The following is a 19191-nucleotide window of genomic DNA, read 5'->3' as shown; positions in this document are numbered from 1 at the left end:
ATTGACAATGATCCAAGCAAGCCCAAATTGTTCCTGCTCCAATTTGCAGATATCCTCGATGCGAGAGAACAAAAGAACATTTTTTTCACTCATAATGGAAGGTACTAGAAAGGATTAATAAGCCATAATATCACAGACGTTTTCAATATGAAAAGATGTTAGGAAAAAATGAAGGGGACCTTACAGGGTAACAGTACCTGAAAGGTCATAGGATGCACGGGTGGTAAAAGTTAATTAAGCCTGAAAATGATCAAATACAGATGTTTCACTAATTACAGCTTAATACATGATAAAAAAAAGTACTAGTAGGGTCTAATTAATCCATCTTCTCAAGCTGACATACATGCCGGGGCACAGAACAATGACACAAGTACTTAGTCAATAGGAACTTCAACCTCCATCTTCACATCAGAATTGTCAAGAATCTGGAAACAAAAACAAGTTTCGTGAGTACAACAGGTGAAAATTTTTAGCTACAATCAAGTAAATATGAAGATCTGCTGATTGCAATAATCAAAACCATTCATTTCTTAATGAAAAAATGATCACATGCTAATGCTACATTATTTAACAAAATAACATGGAATGGAAAGTATAGGTCAAAATAGATATTTCAAAGCTAAATGCCATAAAACCAAGTGAATGGGATGCTCGATTTAGAACAAATAAGGAGATGATGACAACTAGATTTTAATTTAGTGATATCAGCTTATTCAAATTAAACCTGTCAAATACAGACAAGATATTTTCCTTCTAGAACATCTATCTGATTCACCAAGCATAATGTGTATGCTCCTGATACTAGTGCATATTTATCTGTTAAGGTTAAAGAGATCTAAGGGAATAAAGTAGTAGATTGGAGCTTACCTTCATAAAGTCTGGCAGAGTAAAATTTGAATCTTTTGTATAGCCAGCTTCTTCTAAAACATGGATCAAAACTTTCTGAAATGCATAAGTGGCATACATCAGTATAGCAGAAAAGGACTACAGTATACTTTACCATAAAAAATGATGTTATTTTATTACGAAGTAAACCAAGATGTATATTAACCTATTATGCTGGTCCGGCAGAAGCACGGACCGGACGGAATCCTACTTACAAGGAAAAAAAATATTCTGTAGAGTGCTCTACCAAAAATACGTTACTATTACGCTTTAGTTAAATTAACTCGAAGGTAGAATTCGCTATTGATTCCAAAAATTATCCCAGCCAGCAAGGCCTAGAATGTGATCATGGAACAAAAAAAAGTAGTCCTCCGCATTTAGAGTCGATCAACAGTTATGACCAATTGACCACTTGACTACCAGCTCAGAGCAACATGTGAGGTACCAATTTTAGCAGCACTGTAGTTGCAACAACATGAGCAATCAACAAATTACAATTACTTGCAACTACACAAGCTTTTATGGACATAAATGAACATGAATATGTTAGCACATATGATATGGCACCAAAGATCTTAAGCACAAACCTGCCTCTGCTGCTCAGTCATAAAAGAACCAGTCAGATCCCGCAAGATGCTCAAGATATCATCAAATGCCACCTTCCCATTGCAGTCGGTGTCATAAACCCTGAAAATAACTACAGAGAAAACATAGCATATTTCTCAGAACATCTAAACATCCGGGACAGAAAGCAAATGGAAAATTTAAGTACGAACTGGGAACCCACATTCAATTTTTTGCTGCAGGCTTGCGCGGGGACTAAACGCCGATAAGAACGCCACGAACTCCTTGAAGTTCAGCCCATCTAGCATCCTCAGAAGCCTCTGACAGAGACATCACATCGATTAACACATAGCATTCCTCAAACATCTACCCAATCACCCAATTCATTACTTTCCTAACCCCTTGTTCTCAATACAAAACAAGAAAAGGCATTGAGAGGAACAGGCTAGCTATGTCTTGTATCGCGAGGAGCCTAACCTGAGAGAGAGGGTTCACGGCGAACTCCGGGACGGTCATGAATTCCTCGGCGGAGACGAATCCGCCCCCATTCCGGTCGAGCTGGCAGAACCGGTGGTACAGCGACACGATCTCCTGCTGCGAGACTTAGCTCCCAAAACACCCGAATCAGCATGTCAGATCGGAGGGAAACCGCGGCAGCATCAATCGTTGAAAACATTTACGAATCCAGTCGAAAGAGAGAAACATCAGCAGCGCCAAACTCACAGGCGTGGTCGCAGTGGTCCTGGACCTCCTCGATGTCGTACTGCGTCAGCATCGACGAGGTGCTCCCCATCTCGCCTCGGAGGGATTCGCCGGCGCCGGAGGAGACGGGGACCCCGGCCGGCCAAAATTCGGATCCGGGTGGGGATCCTCCCGGAATCGAAGTCCAATCTGGATGTTCAACCACGATTCCGCATCAACACACGGTGCTAGGGATCACGATTCGACATCGGCTAGAGCAGACGAGGAAATCGAGAGGGAGGCAGAGCGCGATGCGTCGAGCTGATGGGGTGCTTACCCTTCAGGCGGATTCCTCTGCAGGCGATGCTTGGTCCCCTCGAACCCGGAGCTCCGCCGCCGCCGCTTGCTGCCGCCGACGAGAGGAAGGGAGAGGCGGAGGCGAATCCGGCGATGGATGCGTGAGGCAGTGTGGGGGATGAACGAGGACAGATGCAAAAAATGGCCCGTTTCTCTTTTCTCTCTTCCGGCCCGGCCCGGCCCAGCAAGCCGGCCCGCGGGAGTGCGCCAAAGCCCAGCTTGTTCTTCCTATTCCGGCCGGGAGTTCGCCGTGCCCACGACGCCGCGTCCTCAACCAAATCCAGTCTTGTCGTCGACGATCTTTTTCGGATCAAACGATTTCATCCGAGAAACAGTATAAACTTCGCCGACGATGGCGTGTCGAGCTGTGTCTCCTCATCCTCGCTATGTTTCAGGGATAAACCTCGTCGCCGCAGGCGTGCCGAGCTCGGTCTCCTCTCCTCCTCATCGTCGGTTCATCCGCCGCCTCAAAAAAAACAGGGATAAACTTCGCCGCCGCTGGCGTGTCGAGCTGTGTCTCCTCCTCGCTATACTTCAAAGACTCGCCGCTGTTGAGTTGTGATCCAAATTCATTTGCACTTAATAAAGGCCAGCTTCTGCCGTAGCCTCACCTCAGATATAGTGAAGATATTTTGCTGGCTAGCGCCCGTGGTTTTTTCTCTCCTATTTTGAAAGGGTTTTCCACGTTAAAGCTCGTGTCTTTTATGATTGATCTATTGTTCTTTATCGTTTGTTCGTCTATCGTTTCCTAACAGCCGCCGCAGGCGTGTCGAGCACTGTCTCCTCCTCCTCTTCATCCGCAGCTTCAAAAAAACAGAGATAAACCTCGCCGCCGCTGGCGTGTCGAGCTCTGTCTCACTCCTCGCCATGTCGTGTTGGCTGCTGTCTCTTCCTCTTCTCCAAATAAATAGCGTCCCGATCGCCTCCTCGATCTGTGTAACTTAGTCCCTCGAAGTAGTCGCTTCTTCTTCTCGTAGCCTCTTCAGATCGATCGCTTCGTCGTCATGGCTAGTTTTTCGACGGTTTTCCTGCTCCTCAGCCTTGTCTGCCTAGCTTCGCCGTGCGCCGCGCAGCGCGTGATCTGCGAAGCCCCACCGTGCACCGCGTTGTCGCAGGTCAAGACAACCCCGACGAATCGCGCCTCCCACGTCCGCCTCCCCGAAGGCGTCACCGGCGCCGAGAGCCTCGCCTTCGACTCCAGCAACCGTGGCCCCTTCACCGGCGTCTCCGATGGCCGCGTCCTCAAGTGGGGCGGCGACTCCGCCGGCTGGACTACCTTCGCGTACAGCCCGAATTACCGGTACGTACGCGCATATATAGATCGAATTTAGATGCATGTTTTCATGGTGTCTTGGTGTCTGATATTATCGTGGACTATCTTATTAAATTTTATAAATTTTTTATATAATTATTTAAATTACATATATATATATATAACTAGGTGCCCTAGGTGTAGAAAATACTTTCTGACGTATAGATTGGTTGACGAGACTAACATGTATATATCCGTGCAGGAGCAGCCCTACGTGCGCGGCGTCATCTGAGGAGACGGAGAGCACGTGTGGGCGTCCGCTGGGGCTCGCGTTCCACCTCAAGACGGGAATCCTCTACTTCGCCGACGCCTACAAGGGCCTGATGCGGGTTGGGCCGCGGGGTGGCCAGGCCGACGTGCTCGCCACGGAGGCCGACGGCGTCCCGTTCAATTACCTCAATGGCGTCGACGTCGACCAGGACACCGGCGACGTCTACTTCACCGACAGCAGCACCACCATAACACGCCGGTACGTATACACAGATCGAGAACAATCCAAATTTACTTTCATATTTGCATTATGCATGCAATGCGTTGTAATTGATCATCAGCATTAACAAGAGATGAGTATTGTGTGTGTTGATGTGTATGCGTGCATGCAGATATCAAGAGAACATCATGAGGAACCGCGACGCGACGGCTCGGCTGATGAAGTACGACGCGAAGACGAAGCAGGTGACGGTGCTGAAGGACCGGTTGCCGTACGCCAACGGCGTGGCCGTCAGCCACGACGGGAGGTACCTCGTGGTGGCGCACACGGGGCCGGCACAGGTGTTCAGGTATTGGCTCAAGGGGGCCAAGGCCGGCCAGTACGAGCTCTTCGCCGACCTGCCCGGGTACCCCGACAACGTCCGGCGAGACGCCAAGGGGGGCTACTGGGTGGGGCTCAACCGGGAGAAGATTACGTTCAACGTGCCGGCGGCGGCGGCGGCGGCGGCTTCTCCGGCCAAGCACCTGGTCGGCGTCCGGCTCAACGGCGACGGCGTCGAGGTGGAGGAGCTGACGGCTGCTAGTAGGGCTGTGACGCTGAGCGAGGTTGTGGAGAGGGACCGCAAGTTGTGGCTCGGCTCCGTCGATCTCGACTACGTCGGCCTACTGCAGTAGAAAGAAGTTATCTGTTTAGTGGTGTTAGGAATAATAAAGGCAGGCTAATTAGGTATTTAGCAGTAGAATCAAGATTGGTACAACTCTTTTTTGCTGGCAGCTATATTAATTAGGCGTTTTAGTAGTCATTTTTCAGTGTGTGCTTGATATATATATACACACCTTGATATATAATCTCTCTCCGTTTCTTTTTTGTTTGACGCCGGTTAGTTCGAAATTGCACTAATCAACGTCATTCATTTGGAAACAAAGGTAGAATAATATAATTTAGTTTTGTATACCAGTGTGCAATCAAATACCCTTACAAGCTACTCCCTCTGTTTTAAATTAAATAATTAAGTTTAACTAAGTTTATAAACAAATAAATTAATATTTATAATATCAAATTAGTTTTATTAAAAGAACAAGTTGAATATATTTATCATGTGTTGAAAACAATTTTACAAACTTATCAAATTTAAAATAGTTTAACTTTAATTAAAGTCAAAACGGTTTATAATCTTAAACGGAGGGAGGTATAATCGTTTTAGTCACCGGTGGCTGTGGTCAATTATACCGCGCTAAATAAAACTAATCCTACCATCATCGCCTACGAACAACGGAGGGAAAGCAACACCGCGCAATTACAAATTGAAGTTGATAGCCCACCGCCCTCCCTCCTTAATGACTGGATCTGACCTAATCCCGCGCGCAACGGAGCGAGCTACCGATAGCTAGCTAGCTCGCTAGGCGACCGGACAAAATTTAACCGTGTGGTCCAGCGCGCGTGCGCGTCACGATGAACACACACGTACGTAGCTAGGCCTCCCCTGGCTAACACACACGCGCGGGTCACCTCGCTCGCGTGACCGTACGTGCATGCTGCATGCATGGCCGCGCGCACACCGGAGTACCGGACGCGATGGCGACGCGCCGACGTCGACGCAGCCTGCCGAGGAGGTCAATACGAGCGCATGCGGCCGCGTCTACGTACCCAATCAACCATGCTTGTTTTGTTATAGCTTGCACAGGGGTTGATCAACTCCCGTACGTGCAGTACCGACCGGTGGACCGTGTTCTTGCATCCATGTCATTATGTCACGCGGCACATGCTTACGGGGGCCCGTGATACAATGCATGGCCGGCTAGCTAAGGCACCCCCGACACTACACATATACTGATGACCAGTCCTATGATGCTCGATCCAAGCTCGCAAACAGTTCTGCCCATATATGATAAGATGGCCAGACATGCATGCCACACTTATTTATTCATGCACGTCACCACACACGTGCCATGCATCGTTGCTAGTTATAAATGTTTTTCGTCGTTGCTAATTATAAATGTTTTTTGAAAGAGGGATTTAGAGCAAGTTTAATGGCTCTATGCCAACTATAAGAGTATAATAAGTACAATAGCAGGTTACAAGTTAGCTATAAACACATCTAAAATAAGAGAGGAGAGAGAAGAATAGTGGTATTTAGATTTATAGCTAATTGTAGCACAGGCTCTACAATATTATGTGTAGGCAAGGTGGGTTAAGTATTAACGGTGTAATGCATATTTATATAAACTATTGTATGGATAGGCTAATAGAGTTGTTGTAGATGACGTGTTAATTTTATAGCTAGAAATTGGCTATACTATTAAACTTGTTTTAAGCACATGTGGAGAATAGAGACAACGAAAAACAAGAAATGTTTCACATACAAGAGCAAATGCATTGAATACAGAAGTGAGAGAAAAAGTGAGCAAAAAATCATGAGCTGGCTCTTGTCAAGCTTGTTAACGTATTTATATCACCTTTATAATTAGTAATTTATTTGTTTACAACATATAAACTTAATAATAAACACTAGTGAAGAATTCACAAAATACAAATAGTTTTGATGTAACTAATGGACTAGTCACTACTCACTAGTTAAGAAACACTAAGTATATGAAGATGTGGTGATCTTTTGTAGTAATGAGCAACTCACAAGCTGGTTCATTAAGCTCAAGAGTTAAATTTCTAGCTTGGCTCAACTCATTAAGACCATGAGTTTGAGTCATTCAGAGTCGAGCTCAGTAGCTCACCATGAGCCAATCCAAACCACGAGCTTCGAGCTTTTTTCCACATCTACATCAAGGTACTTAAGCCTTGTTTAGATCCCACTCTAAATTTTTTTTACCATATCACATCGAACGTTTGAACACCTGCATGAAGTATTAAATATAAGCTAAAAAATAATTAATTACACATATTGAGACTAATTTGCGAGACGAATCTTTTAAGCCTAATTGTTCCATGATTTAACAATATGGTGCTATAGTAAACATTTGCTAATGACGGATTTATAAGGCTTAATAAATTCGTCTCGTGGTTTACTGACGGATTCTGTAATTAGTTTTTTTTATTAGTGCCTGAACACCCAATGCGACACCCTATATAATACCCCATGTGACACGTCAAAACTTTACACCCCTAAATCTAAACACCCCCTTACAAACTAAGGGCATGTTTGGATGAGCGATGTTCTGGTGCTCTCTACTGGTAATATTATACTACCAGTAGAAATGATCTGAACCATTCATTATTAAGGGTAAATTAGTAATTTACTAATATGGTGATTAGAGGTAACTATCATTTATGTTTTTATGGGTCTATATCTATATCAATCTGTGGTAATCGATTCCGCTGGCATCGTTCAATCGAAAAGGCCAAAAAGGAGAAAAAAAGGATTTAGTCCCTGTCACCCGTATATATTTTTTTTTTGACAATAATGTTCTTCCACATCTCTACTATCACTAAATGGGGTGGTGGTACAAACAGATTTAAACCTCTCGGTCAAATAAGATCAACGGTTCAAATTGCTTTATACTACTAGTAAAGAGCACCGTAATGTGGCTTACCAATTTTTTGGTAGCTTCAAATAGTACTTTAATAGTATTTTGATTAAGATCAAATTTTGCCTAACTAATAGAAAAATCTACCTTACTTATAGTGTTTGGACTTATTTAGATTTGGATATTATCAATATTTTGATAGGGCTTCAGACCAAATCAGTCATAACTAAGGCCATTCCCAACCCAATGACTAGGATGGTGTATATAGCATTAAATAAGCTGCCACCTAAGATAAAAAATAATGTGACAAGTGAATAAATGAGGAAAGAGAAGGAAACCATGTCTTGCATGAGACACGGTTTCTATACAACATTCAAGGCATCGTGTGGAATAAGTAGCATTAAATTTAAGTATGGAATAGTGGTGTTTGTATTAGAAGAGTAGTGTCTAGTATTAATGATGTGAAGTTTATGTAAACTATGTCTAGTGTCTTGGGTTAGAAATGGCCTAAAACAACCATACGTGCCTTTGCATTGCAGCTCAACCTCCCTCCCATATACCCGCACGCATTGCAGCCAGAGACCACCAACACCAAAAGCCAGCGCTGCGGCGACCAGCAACTTCACGTAGGCGTAGTAGCGAGCGACCCGCGCGGGGCCCACGTGCCATGTGCACGGGAGGACGACGGGCCCGCTCACGCGGCACGTAAATGCGCCTCCGTCCAAAGCGTTGGTGGGCTTTCGTGGCGGTTGCCCGATCGAGTGGGACGTCGTCGCTACAGTCCACGGGACACGACGGGACCAGGGCGGCATGTGCAAGGGCGTGGCCGTAGCACGCAGCAATGCAGCATCGATGACGCCGCGAAATCAGAGCTGAAACGAATTCTCGAGGGTCTCGATTGGCCGAGGACACAACAACAAGGTGGTGGTACAAGGAACTGTAGAAGCAGATGACTTGAGAAGTCAATACTGTACGAATTGTGGGATCCGTATGCTTCCTCTCCCATGGTACCCTCCATAGTCAAAATTTGATCGTAAAATTTATGGTGTTTAAATGTTCTGAAGATGAAGATAAAGATGAAGATTAAGTGTTTGACGTAAAACGAGGTTATAATAACATATGATTAATTGAATTTTAATTATTTCAAACTTTAAAAATAGATTAATATGATATTTTAGAATAACTTTCATATAGAAAGTTTTCGCACGAAACGCACCGTTTAGCAATTTGAAAAACGTGTCATGAGTATCCAAAATTTAATCCAACTTTTATTGGAGAACAGAACAGGGTCTAACTTCAAAGTTGATTTCAATTTTTAAGACTATTATTTATTTTCCAGCATTGGTTTTTATAAGCCCATAATTTTGAAACGAAGCTTTTAAACCTAGAATAACACGGATAAAAAAACCCTTTGTTACCCATTGCTTTCTTTATTTTTCCATGGCTTATCGTGCAAATAGTACCTACTTAGGGTATATTTGGATAAGCTTCTAGCTGCTGCAGCTTTTCTCAGAATCAAAAGCTCCCTAATCAGTCTAGTTTTTGGTCCAAATTCTGAGAAGCTGTAGTTGTAGAATCCAGAAAATAAATTAGAAGTTAGGAGTAGGGAAACCCATCTTTTCCAGATTCTCAGAAGCTGACTTCTAACCAGCTGGTTCTTAAAATCTTAAGCTCTCCAAACAGACCCTTACAATGCTAGCAGTAGGGTTAAGGGTGTGTTCGGGAGGAGAGGTTGGAAACCTTTACCCTGTACATATAAAACAGGTGCCTCAATTGACTCATAATTAATTAAATATTAACTTTAAAAAATGAAAAAATTAGATTAATATAATTTTCTAAGCAGCTTTCGTATAGATTTTTTTAAAAAAAAACACACACCATTTAATAGTTCAGAAAATATTTTGCGCACGAAGAACGGAGAAAGTAAAAAGTTAGTAAACGAAAGTAAACACACCCAAGTTTAGGCCCTGTTCAGTTCACACCAAACTTCCCCAAACTCCCAACTTTCCATTACATCACATCACATCCAAAACTTTCCTACTCACAAAAACTCCCAACTTTTTTTTTCAAATTACCAACTTTCCCCAAACTTTCTCCCAATTTCAGTAACTAAACACAACCTTAGCTAAGTTACGTTAAGAAACAACTCTCCATAATGCAGTGGTGCTGGTACACTGGTACGTACCTATGCTATTGGTAGATTTTATTTTCTTTTTTTTAAAAACAAAATGTTTGGTGAACATTTACCTCTCTTTTAGTATGGGTGAGGAAGACATTCTCTCGGATGTAGAAGACATTCATCTCTTTAAATGTTGGTGATGGTGATAGTGATTCTCCCAGTTACTCACCACACTGCTATGTAAGATCTCAAACAATTGATGGACCATATGTCAAGTTAATCACTAAATAATATGATTGATATAAGTATAACATCTTTATTAGACGATGAGAAATGGTTATTATGAAACGTGTTAAAATTAATCTCTAACACTCGACTAATGCAAATATTATTTCGTCATTAGAAAGGCTGCGTTTGAGCGAGGGACAAAGAGAGATGATTCATCTCGTTGTCCATGCAAATGTTTCCCGATCTATTAAACTGTATATTTTTTAAAAAAATTATAAAAAATGTTTAAAAAACATATTAATTTATCTTTAAGTTTAAAATAATTTATATTTAATTAATCATACGCTAATGACTTATCTCGTTTTACGTATCTAGTTCTTTCTCCTCCTCTCGAAACACTCCTAAGAAATGGTCTTAGGGTGAGTTTGCATGTACTAATAATTTCCTAATTTCCACTCTCTGTTTATTGCGTGTACACTTCTCAAACTTCTAAAACAGTAAGTTTTTTAAAAAATATACTGTAGGAAAGTTATTGTAAAAACATATTAATTCATTTTTAAGTTTTTTTTAACTAATGTATAATTAATTATATGGTAATCCACCGCTTCATTTTATGTGTATTCTGTAGAGATTTAGTTCCTAACCCATAATAACCAACACAACTTAAGAAACTATCATGAGATCTCTTTACAAAACTTTATTGCAATGCACGAGTATTTAGCTAGGACATAGAAAAAGAGTTCACAGTTCACTGTCATGAACACGTTAGCTCACACGATACAAGTTCAGTGAGGTCAATAGAATCATCACTCGAAAAAAAAAATTGAATCATCACTCTGTTTGAAAATCGTTAAATTTCATCCTCGCGATATGCCGATATAAAACCAAAGGTAAAAAAAACATGTAGCCTAGTAATTACAGTGACATGAGTAGCAGCTCAAGGTTATGATTTCAAATATCCATAGAAGCGAATTTTAGATTAGGTCCTGAGCTCAAATCTCCATATGAACGAATTTCAGATTGAGTTGTTTGCGGGGCTAAGTTTCCGATTCAAATGGCTGCCTATAGAATTTCAGATTGGGCCCTGAGCTTAAACCTCCATATGAGCAAATTTCGTATTGAGTTGTTTGTGGGGCTAAGTTTTCAATTCAAATGGCTGCATATATTCGGTTGAATGTAGAGGTTGGGTAAAAAAAATCCTTCTCAAAATAAAAAAAAACAAACAAAAAAAAGCCCCGATAAAACCATCAAGAACTTAGGGCATGTTTAGATCCCTTCGCAAAATTTTACACCCTGCCACATCGAATGTTTGAACACGTGCATGGAGTATTAAATATAGGAAAAAAACTAATTACACAGATTGTGTGTAAATTGCGAGACGAATCTTTTAAGTCTAATTGCTTCATGATCTGATAATGTAGTGCTACAGTAAATATTTGCTAATGATAGATTAATTAGGCTTAATAAATTTGTCTCGCAATTTACAGACGGAATCTATAATTTGTTTTGTTATTAGTCTATATTTAATACTTCAAATGTATGCCAGCATATTCGATGTGACACGTTAGAACTTTACACGCATTTATCTAAACACAACCTTAATACGATTTCTCTTTTTCTCCACGGCCCCACCACCACCCTCAGTAGTAACCGTGCGGCGCGTTCCTCCCTCTACCACGCCACCTCCTTCCTCTGCACGCGAGAAAATCTGCAGGAGTTCGCCGCACGGCAACAGCTCGGGATCCCATCGCCGCCACTAATCTCCGATCCCTCGCGCGCGGCGAGGAGGCCGACGAGGCGGCGGCGGCGGCGACCCGCCGGTCCGGCAACGGAGGGGGCTCCTCGCGCCGCGATCCCCGATCGAGCCGAGGTGAGTTCAACTTGCAGCTTAGTAGCATACTGCTCCACTGCTCGTGCGTCCTGTTCGTTGCTTCGCCTCCTCTGATCGGATTGGGTTCGTGCGTGAAGCTGCATTCTCCCAGCGTTTCCTAAATCCTAATCCCCTCATCCTTAAACCCCCAAATGCTTTAGGGATTCGTGAAATTTTTTGGGGGCATTGGAGAAATTTGTTTCCATCTGTTTCCGTTTGTAGCATTCTTCACCACATTCGAGATTCCAAACGGCTTTCAATTTTTTTTTCTCGTTTCAAAGATTCCGCAATCGCTCTCGTCAATTTGAAACAGTTCCGAGTAATCGGGAAAACCCCGTTCATTATTTATTTATTACTATTCGAAACGTTTCGAAACGGAGATTTTTTTTTTGTGGGGGTAGTGGACGATTCGAGTTGGCCCAGCCGCTTCGCGTTCGTGCTCCTGCTTGCGTGCGCTGTCGTCGCGATCCAGCCGTACAGTGAGCTTTGAAAAGGGTGAGCCCTTTGCGCCGAAGCTAAGCGTCCCTTTCCGTGCGATTGGGCTCCGATTCGCTGTACATCGTGAGCACGGATAGGCCCTTCAATTTGGGTCTTATATACGCCATCGAGCTAGATTTATTTCCTTCTCGTTTTCTTGCCACATTTGATCGCGAAGCCGGTTTGGAGAATTTTGGAGATTCTGCTCATGTTTTCCAGTGAGTGAAATGTGACTGTTGCATCGGCTGGTGCCATGTGAATAGGTATCTGGTAGATTTGGATTTTGTTTTCTTGCCTGCATCGAACAGTACAAAAATCTTACGATGCATTGCAAGTTTGTAGTTCTGGTCTTCTGGAATGGTGAGGTGTTAACTCTTAAAGAGTAATTTACTCTTCGAAGAATGATCCCATTCCCATAATGTTTGTTTCCGATGAAGAAAACAAGTAGTGAAAGCAGTAGAATAAACTTTCTAGAATCTAAGATACAAAGATCCATGTTGCGTGGACGCATGTGTCCCTGTCGGCTCCAACAACTTCAGGGGAAAAAAAAAGGTGAACCTAATTCTCTCCTCGTCCTTGGTCGAACTCATCCATGTAACTAGTACCATGTAGCAGCAGCAATTCGCATTTCACAGCAAGAGGCCATGTTGGATTAATTTGCAGATTTGCAGTTACTGCACTGTTGCAATCCTGTACTAGGCCCAACCAAGCAAACACGGGAGCTTTCCTTTTCTTCCTTGGGGCACTTTACGCCCACACGACGAGAGGGACCGGGTGGGCAGTAGCAACAAATTGGACAATCCTTTGCATGTAAATGGCCGTGACACTAGGTTGTCGTCATCCATCGTTGTGAATAATGTGCAATCGTCCATGCTGTTTGGTTGCCTGCATTTGCCGTTCTTTGACGTGGTGGCCTGGTGGGGGAGGGGAGAGGCGGAGAGCCTTCATGTTTGTTTGTTTGTTTGTGTTATTGTGTCAGAAGGTTAATGCACGCATGCATGTTTTGATTTTTGTATCAGTTTATCCTGGTGGTTGGCGTCGTCTTGTGGTAGATCTCTCTGGTGATATTGCCTGCTGAGGAGAGTGGTGGGTAGCTTTGGTGAGAGCTGGCCAGTACATCAATGTGGGCGTTTCTCGGAGCAGCTACTCGACTCCATGGATGCCGTGAAGACAGCGGGGAGGAAGGCCGCAGGTACCGTCGACTGCGCCTTGCGGCAGCCGCTGGTGCCACCGGAGAAGAACATTGCTGCTCCGGCAGGTCGGAGGAGGGAGGTGGCCTCCAGGTTCAAGTCCGGCGGCACGCCGGCGCCACAAGCTGCTGCTTCCTCGGTGAGGCGATGCACGTCTCCAAGTCTGAGCAGGGCTTCAGCAGCTGAAGGCACAGCATCGACAAACAGAGCACAGTCAGCTGAGAGGAGGAGGTCTTCCACGCCTTCTTCCAGCTCGACGCCGTCCGGTGGTGGTGGCGGCGCTGCGTCGAGGCCCAGGACGCCGGTGCGTGTTGCGGCAGCCACCGAGGTACATGGCATCTCTCGTCGTGCAGCCAGTACAAAGCCCCCTGATGGCTTGTGGGCATCAGCTCGTAGCGTGCCTCCATTGCTTCAGAAGGAGTCCATGGCAATGGCAACCTCTGCCAAGAAGAGACACAAGCTTGCTGATGGCTCATCTTCTGACCAGACCAAGGTGCAGGCAAGAAACGTGACCGAGACTGAGAGGAAAAGAAGTCCTCTCAGAGGGAGGAACATTGGCAACCAATGTGAGAATGCTCGGCCATCAGAGACTCCAAACAAGAGGGTCGTTGAGCAACACCGATGGCCGGCGGCAATGATGGGTGACCGTGGCTCTGCCGTCTTAACTTCGAGAAGCAATGGTGTTGCCAACACGCCTATCAGGTCAGTTACTCCATCAAACCCTACAAGGGGGCTTTCACCAAGGAGGATTTGTCCAGCTGAAGTCAAAGCCAATGGTCTGAATCAGCCATTGAACGGATTGGCAAAGAGATTGGCTACACATGAGAGCAGAAGAGAGGATAAGACAGAATCTGGTAGTGATGTTTCTTCACAGACATCAGAAAACTCTAAAGCTGCTACTCGCCCGAGCAGGACTCTGTCTTCACCTGTTCTACATCGCTCGTCGTCACCAAACAAGGTCTTGTCAGCTGCATCCCCTGCTTCTACAGCCTTTCAAAGTCCTTTGAGGACAAGGCCTTCGGCACCTTGCCGATCACGATGTTGTTCAACAAGTCAATCAGGCGTTGCACCTCCTGTGTTTAACTATATAGTTGATGCGAGGAAAGGGAAGAAGAGTGCAAGCCAGTTTGAGAATATTCACCAATTACGTCTGCTGTATAATAGATGCCTGCAGTGGCAGTTTGTATATGCTCGTTCAGAAGATACACTAACCTTCCAAAAGAGTAGCATAGAGGTATGCTATATTGGTTTTGCTCCTGTCTGTTCTCTAATTGCTTTGCTCAAGTTTGTGCCTGATGAAGCCATTGTTTCTTAGTGGGTGCATTCTCTTTATTATTATTTTTTTCATTGGGCAAGCAATGTTCAACTAATATAGTATTTCTCTCCTCCCATGTAAAACAGAGTATTCTTTACAGTGTGTGGAAAAGTATCGTGCAGCTGCGGGATTCTGTTACAGTCAGAAGAATTGATGTTCAACTCCTGCAGCAAGAGCTCAAACTGTACTACGTTTTAAAAGAGCAGGTACTTGGTTGAAATTTTCCTCTAAATATGCTTCCTTTAAATTTGATTCGAAGTCATTCAAAATTTGAAAAAAAATGTGGTTTTTAAATATGGGGCTGAAAATAACAAAAAAAAAGTTGGTGATTGGGTAATACCGTCCCTCTGGAAAAATCTTCTTCTGGTTTGGCTGACATTTTTTCAAATTCAGGGAAGAAGTACTGTAAATTTTAATCTTTCAGTGATTTTTTTGGTGATTGTGCCCCCTGATTTTTTTTTTCGAAATTTATTGAATTCTTTGAAAAATTTCAGATTTTGATTAAAGTACGGTTATTTGGTGATTTGGGGTGTTTAGCCCATTTCAATTTTTTTATATCTAAAAAAAATCCTTGGTGGGTTACTTCTCGCCATATTGTTGTGATTCAGATTGCTTATCTTCAACATTGGCCGGAACTAGAAGGAGAGAACGGTAGTACTTTGATTGGGGCTATTGAAGCTTTACAAGCATGCACACTTCGCCTTCCAGTTACATCAGGAGCACAGGTACGTGATCAAGCCATCATTGCTTAATGTCAAATGATCTTAGATTTGCAGTTACACTTATCTTGTTCCTTTTTTGATCGAATACTCTTATCTTGGTTTGTCTGGTATGCTGACAATACTGTTATTTAACAGGCAGATGCTGTTGCAGTTAAGAATTCTATAAGCTCAGCGGTTGATGTTATGCAAGCTTTGAGTTCCTCAATTTTGTACCTCCTATCAAAGGTTAGATATAAACGTACCATATATTTTTCTTTTTCAAAAAAAGAGGAGCAGCTCAGGTTCTAACATTCAATTTTTTTTTTCAGAATATTGTTTGATAAACTAAAACTTTTAAAATTAGTACATACTCTAATTTGCCCGCAATTTATTAGGATACAATGTCTTTGTTGCTTTTAGTAACATTAATTAGGATATGTGTACCAGGTTGAAGGTAGGACGTCTTTGGTTTCTGAACTTTCAGACATGGCAAGGCAAGAAAAGGTTGCCCTTGGTGAGTGTAGAGAGCTCTTAGCTACGGCAGCAAAACTACAGGTATTTATGAATCGCTGTCTGAACTTTCGAAAGAACATTCCACTTTAAAACCCCCATTAGTAGGGTGGACAATAAACTCAGGCTCAAGCTTGGTTCGTGCTCGCATAGCTCGGCTCGAAAGCCAAACAAGCCAAGCCCAAGCTCCTTACTAGCTCATTTTTGAAATGAGCCAAGCCTAAGCTGGCTCACGAGCCGCTCACAAGCTCATTTGGCTTAGTACAATAGGGTCATATACAGTAATTTTGTACCTTTTCTAGCTATTTATTTGTTGAAAATGGTAAAATTGATTGTCATATTGTCTATTTATGTGTTGGGATGACATATTGAAGAAATCTATCACTTTATTGCACATTCTATGTGTTAAAATGTTGCTTGATTTCTCCTAGACCTGCTTGAGCCCATTAACGAGCTGAGCAGAGCCTTAGTTTTAGCTCGTTGCTCGTAGCGAGCCGAGCCAAACCGAGCTTCCCTTGCACAAAGCTTTCATGAGCCGAGCCATTTGCACTTCTAACCATTAGTTCTCCACAGTAGCTACCCACCTTTGGAAAACTAGTTGTTGGTTACTCGACTTGTTTTCTGCATTAATCCAACCACTTTAGTTGGTCAACCTGCCAGAAACAGTCTGCAGACACAGCCAGAGGGCAGCATAGATATCCACAATCCCTGTAGCATGTCCTGCAAGAGTTGCATGCCTTGTCTGATTTGGATTTATTTGATGGGATGAACATCTGGTTCTTATCTGATTGGAAACTGACAATTTCTAGTAGGCATCAGTAGCCATAGTTCTGGCCATTTGCAGAAATACTTTGTCCTTGCATACACCCCAGACTTCATTTGTACAACATGATCTGCCTTATCAATGTACTAACATCAATTCAATCTTTGCATGGTGTTGATTCAGGTACAGGAGTCCAGCCTCCGTACTCATCTGATGCAACTGAAGGAAGGAGTTTTACGGTGACTTTGATAATCCAAGTTGAAGAAACCAGTCATGCTTTCAATATGTACAGGCACGGTGTAAAAATGGAGCGTACATACAAAATCCTGGAGTAACATCCCCTGGGGACAATGCATAGCGGTGATGCTGTGCAGGCTGCAGTTAACATCTCACAGTGCGTAAAGAATTTGAAGAAGAAACAGGTGTCTTTGAACCTAAGAATACTTCTAACTTGGGTGTTAGGGGTGTATGCCAACACCTCTCACCGAGTGAATTTGGCTCACTTCCTTGCCAAGTGAGTTAAGACCCACTTCCTTACTCCCTCCGTCCCAAAAAAAAGTCAACCTAGGTACAGATATAACATTACATAGTACAACAACTTTGGATATGAGCGTGTCTAAATTCGTTGTACTATGTAATGTCATATCCGTGTCTAGGTTAGCTTTTTTTTGGACGGAGGGAGTACGTCTCATTGTGTTTAGGGAAGATAGGAGATGCTTGATTCAAGTGTAAATGTTTTTTCGCCGTACAGTGCACTCAAATTGCCTCCATTCCTAGTTTTGGTGTTCCTCTCATGAGTCATGACGAGAGCTGCCCTCTTTACCTATTCTCATTGTATAGTATTTTGCTTGTTAACAAACCGATTGGAAAGGAAATAGAGAAATGGGGAAATAGAAAAGAGGATATGTGTTTTTTTTTTCTAATCTTCTAGTATCTAAGTTGTTTCTTGTGAAAATCCCACGAAATTCTTAAAATTTTCAGATGGGGCAAGTCATTTTTTTCCATTTTTCGCTACCAAACATGCCAATGTACTTGCGACGTTAGCATATGCATTACTTCTCCGCTTCGAAAATGTGAATTTTCTTTTTTGCTTTTTGTAGAAGAGCCCTCATATATGTGCATTTTAAAAATTCGATATGCATAAACAGCAGGATAAAAACGAAGTGGGTTCTGAAGGGGATAGACGAGGTGCGACGTGGGTTCCTGTGGCAGGGAGCAGCGGAGGCAAAAGGGGGTCACTGCCGCCTAGCCTGGACGAAGGTTTGCACTCCAAAACAACTTGGGGGCCTCGGCATCCTCAACCTTGACCTCTTAGGGGTTGTGCTCCGTACAAGATGGCTTTGGTCGCTTCGCACAGCACCAGACAAGCCTTGGCAAGGCTTGCCGATGCCAGTTTCACGGCGAGAGAAGGATTTCCTTATGGCCTCAACGCGATGGCAGCTTGGTGATGGCAAGGCTGTTCTATTTTGGGACGATCCATGGTTAGAGGGTGCGAGTACAAAAAAAACAGAGTGGCTTCTCTATATGGTTTGGTACCCAAGAGGGTGAGGATTGACTATATTTTAAGGACGCGACTACAGAGAGCGCATGCACTCGTTAGTGCTAACCAACGTCTATACTTTTTACCAAAAAACAATATAGTGTGTATCAACTCGTTACCCTTCTTAGGGCATGAGCAATGTATATGGCATAAGTAGGCCTTATGGTGGGCCCTAGGTGGGTCCCACAAAAATATATTTCATCTCCACAATGTATATGGGAGGAAGAAGGCATTAAGGTGGACCCCACATTTTAATAAAATACCTACCATCCCAACCAACCCCTTCCTCCGGCCACTTTCCCCACACCTTCCCCCAACCCATCGATGAAAGACATGGTGATGGCATTTATGGCGGTGGCGGACGAGGACGGCAACAGCTCGCAAGAGCGGATCCACGACGGCGGCGCTCGTTGGCGGTGGACCACGGATGTGACATCTCAGCCCAGGGCTTAATAGGATTAATAGAATACTCATATCAACAAGTTGCAACTTCTTTTTCGGAAGTCGATTTCCAAAGAACTCCAGGGTTAAGCGTGCTTGGCCTGAAGCAATTTGGGATGGATGACCGATCGGGAAATTCTTCCCGGGTGCGCACGAGTGAGGACAAAGTGTGCAGAAAAGACTTGTGTTGGTCTGTGAGGGCAGTTTATGACCTATAAAAAACTATCAGATGTATCCGACGGCATCGTTACAACGGATCCGACGGCCGCGGGTGGTGCTTGTAAAAGGAGGCGGCGATGGCGCTCGCGGACGACAACGGCGACAGCTTG

At 43.6% G+C, this 19191-nt stretch overlaps 3 protein-coding genes across 3 annotated transcripts; 2 read left to right on the top strand and 1 right to left on the bottom strand.

Annotated features, from left to right (window-relative positions):
* Positions 1-63: 63 nt before the first annotated feature.
* On the bottom strand, positions 64-2618 carry LOC127782154 (uncharacterized). Its single transcript, XM_052309230.1, has 7 exons — positions 2468-2618; positions 2173-2340; positions 1927-2051; positions 1673-1769; positions 1473-1582; positions 868-942; positions 64-425 (listed from the first exon to the last, which is right to left on the bottom strand). The coding sequence occupies exons 2-7, from the start codon at positions 2240-2242 to the stop codon at positions 375-377; spliced, it is 528 nt and encodes a 175-aa protein (XP_052165190.1). The 5' UTR covers positions 2243-2340; positions 2468-2618; the 3' UTR covers positions 64-374.
* Positions 2619-3337: 719 nt separating this feature from the next.
* Positions 3338-5070, top strand: LOC127782153 (protein STRICTOSIDINE SYNTHASE-LIKE 10-like). Its single transcript, XM_052309229.1, has 3 exons — positions 3338-3787; positions 4002-4268; positions 4402-5070. The coding sequence occupies exons 1-3, from the start codon at positions 3492-3494 to the stop codon at positions 4901-4903; spliced, it is 1065 nt and encodes a 354-aa protein (XP_052165189.1). The 5' UTR covers positions 3338-3491; the 3' UTR covers positions 4904-5070.
* Positions 5071-11730: 6660 nt separating this feature from the next.
* LOC127782151 (AUGMIN subunit 8-like) lies at positions 11731-17804 on the top strand. Its single transcript, XM_052309225.1, has 7 exons — positions 11731-11925; positions 13422-14826; positions 14994-15113; positions 15516-15632; positions 15765-15854; positions 16056-16163; positions 17065-17804. Exons 2-7 carry the CDS (start codon positions 13558-13560, stop codon positions 17122-17124), a joined length of 1764 nt encoding a protein of 587 aa, XP_052165185.1. The 5' UTR covers positions 11731-11925; positions 13422-13557; the 3' UTR covers positions 17125-17804.
* The last annotated feature ends 1387 nt before the right edge of the window (positions 17805-19191 follow it).

This window comes from Oryza glaberrima, chromosome 8 (genome assembly GCF_000147395.1).
Source record: "Oryza glaberrima chromosome 8, OglaRS2, whole genome shotgun sequence".
NCBI lineage: Eukaryota > Viridiplantae > Streptophyta > Magnoliopsida > Poales > Poaceae > Oryza > Oryza glaberrima.
Note: the sequence above shows the minus strand (reverse complement) of the source record. Positions and strands in the feature narration are given on the sequence as shown.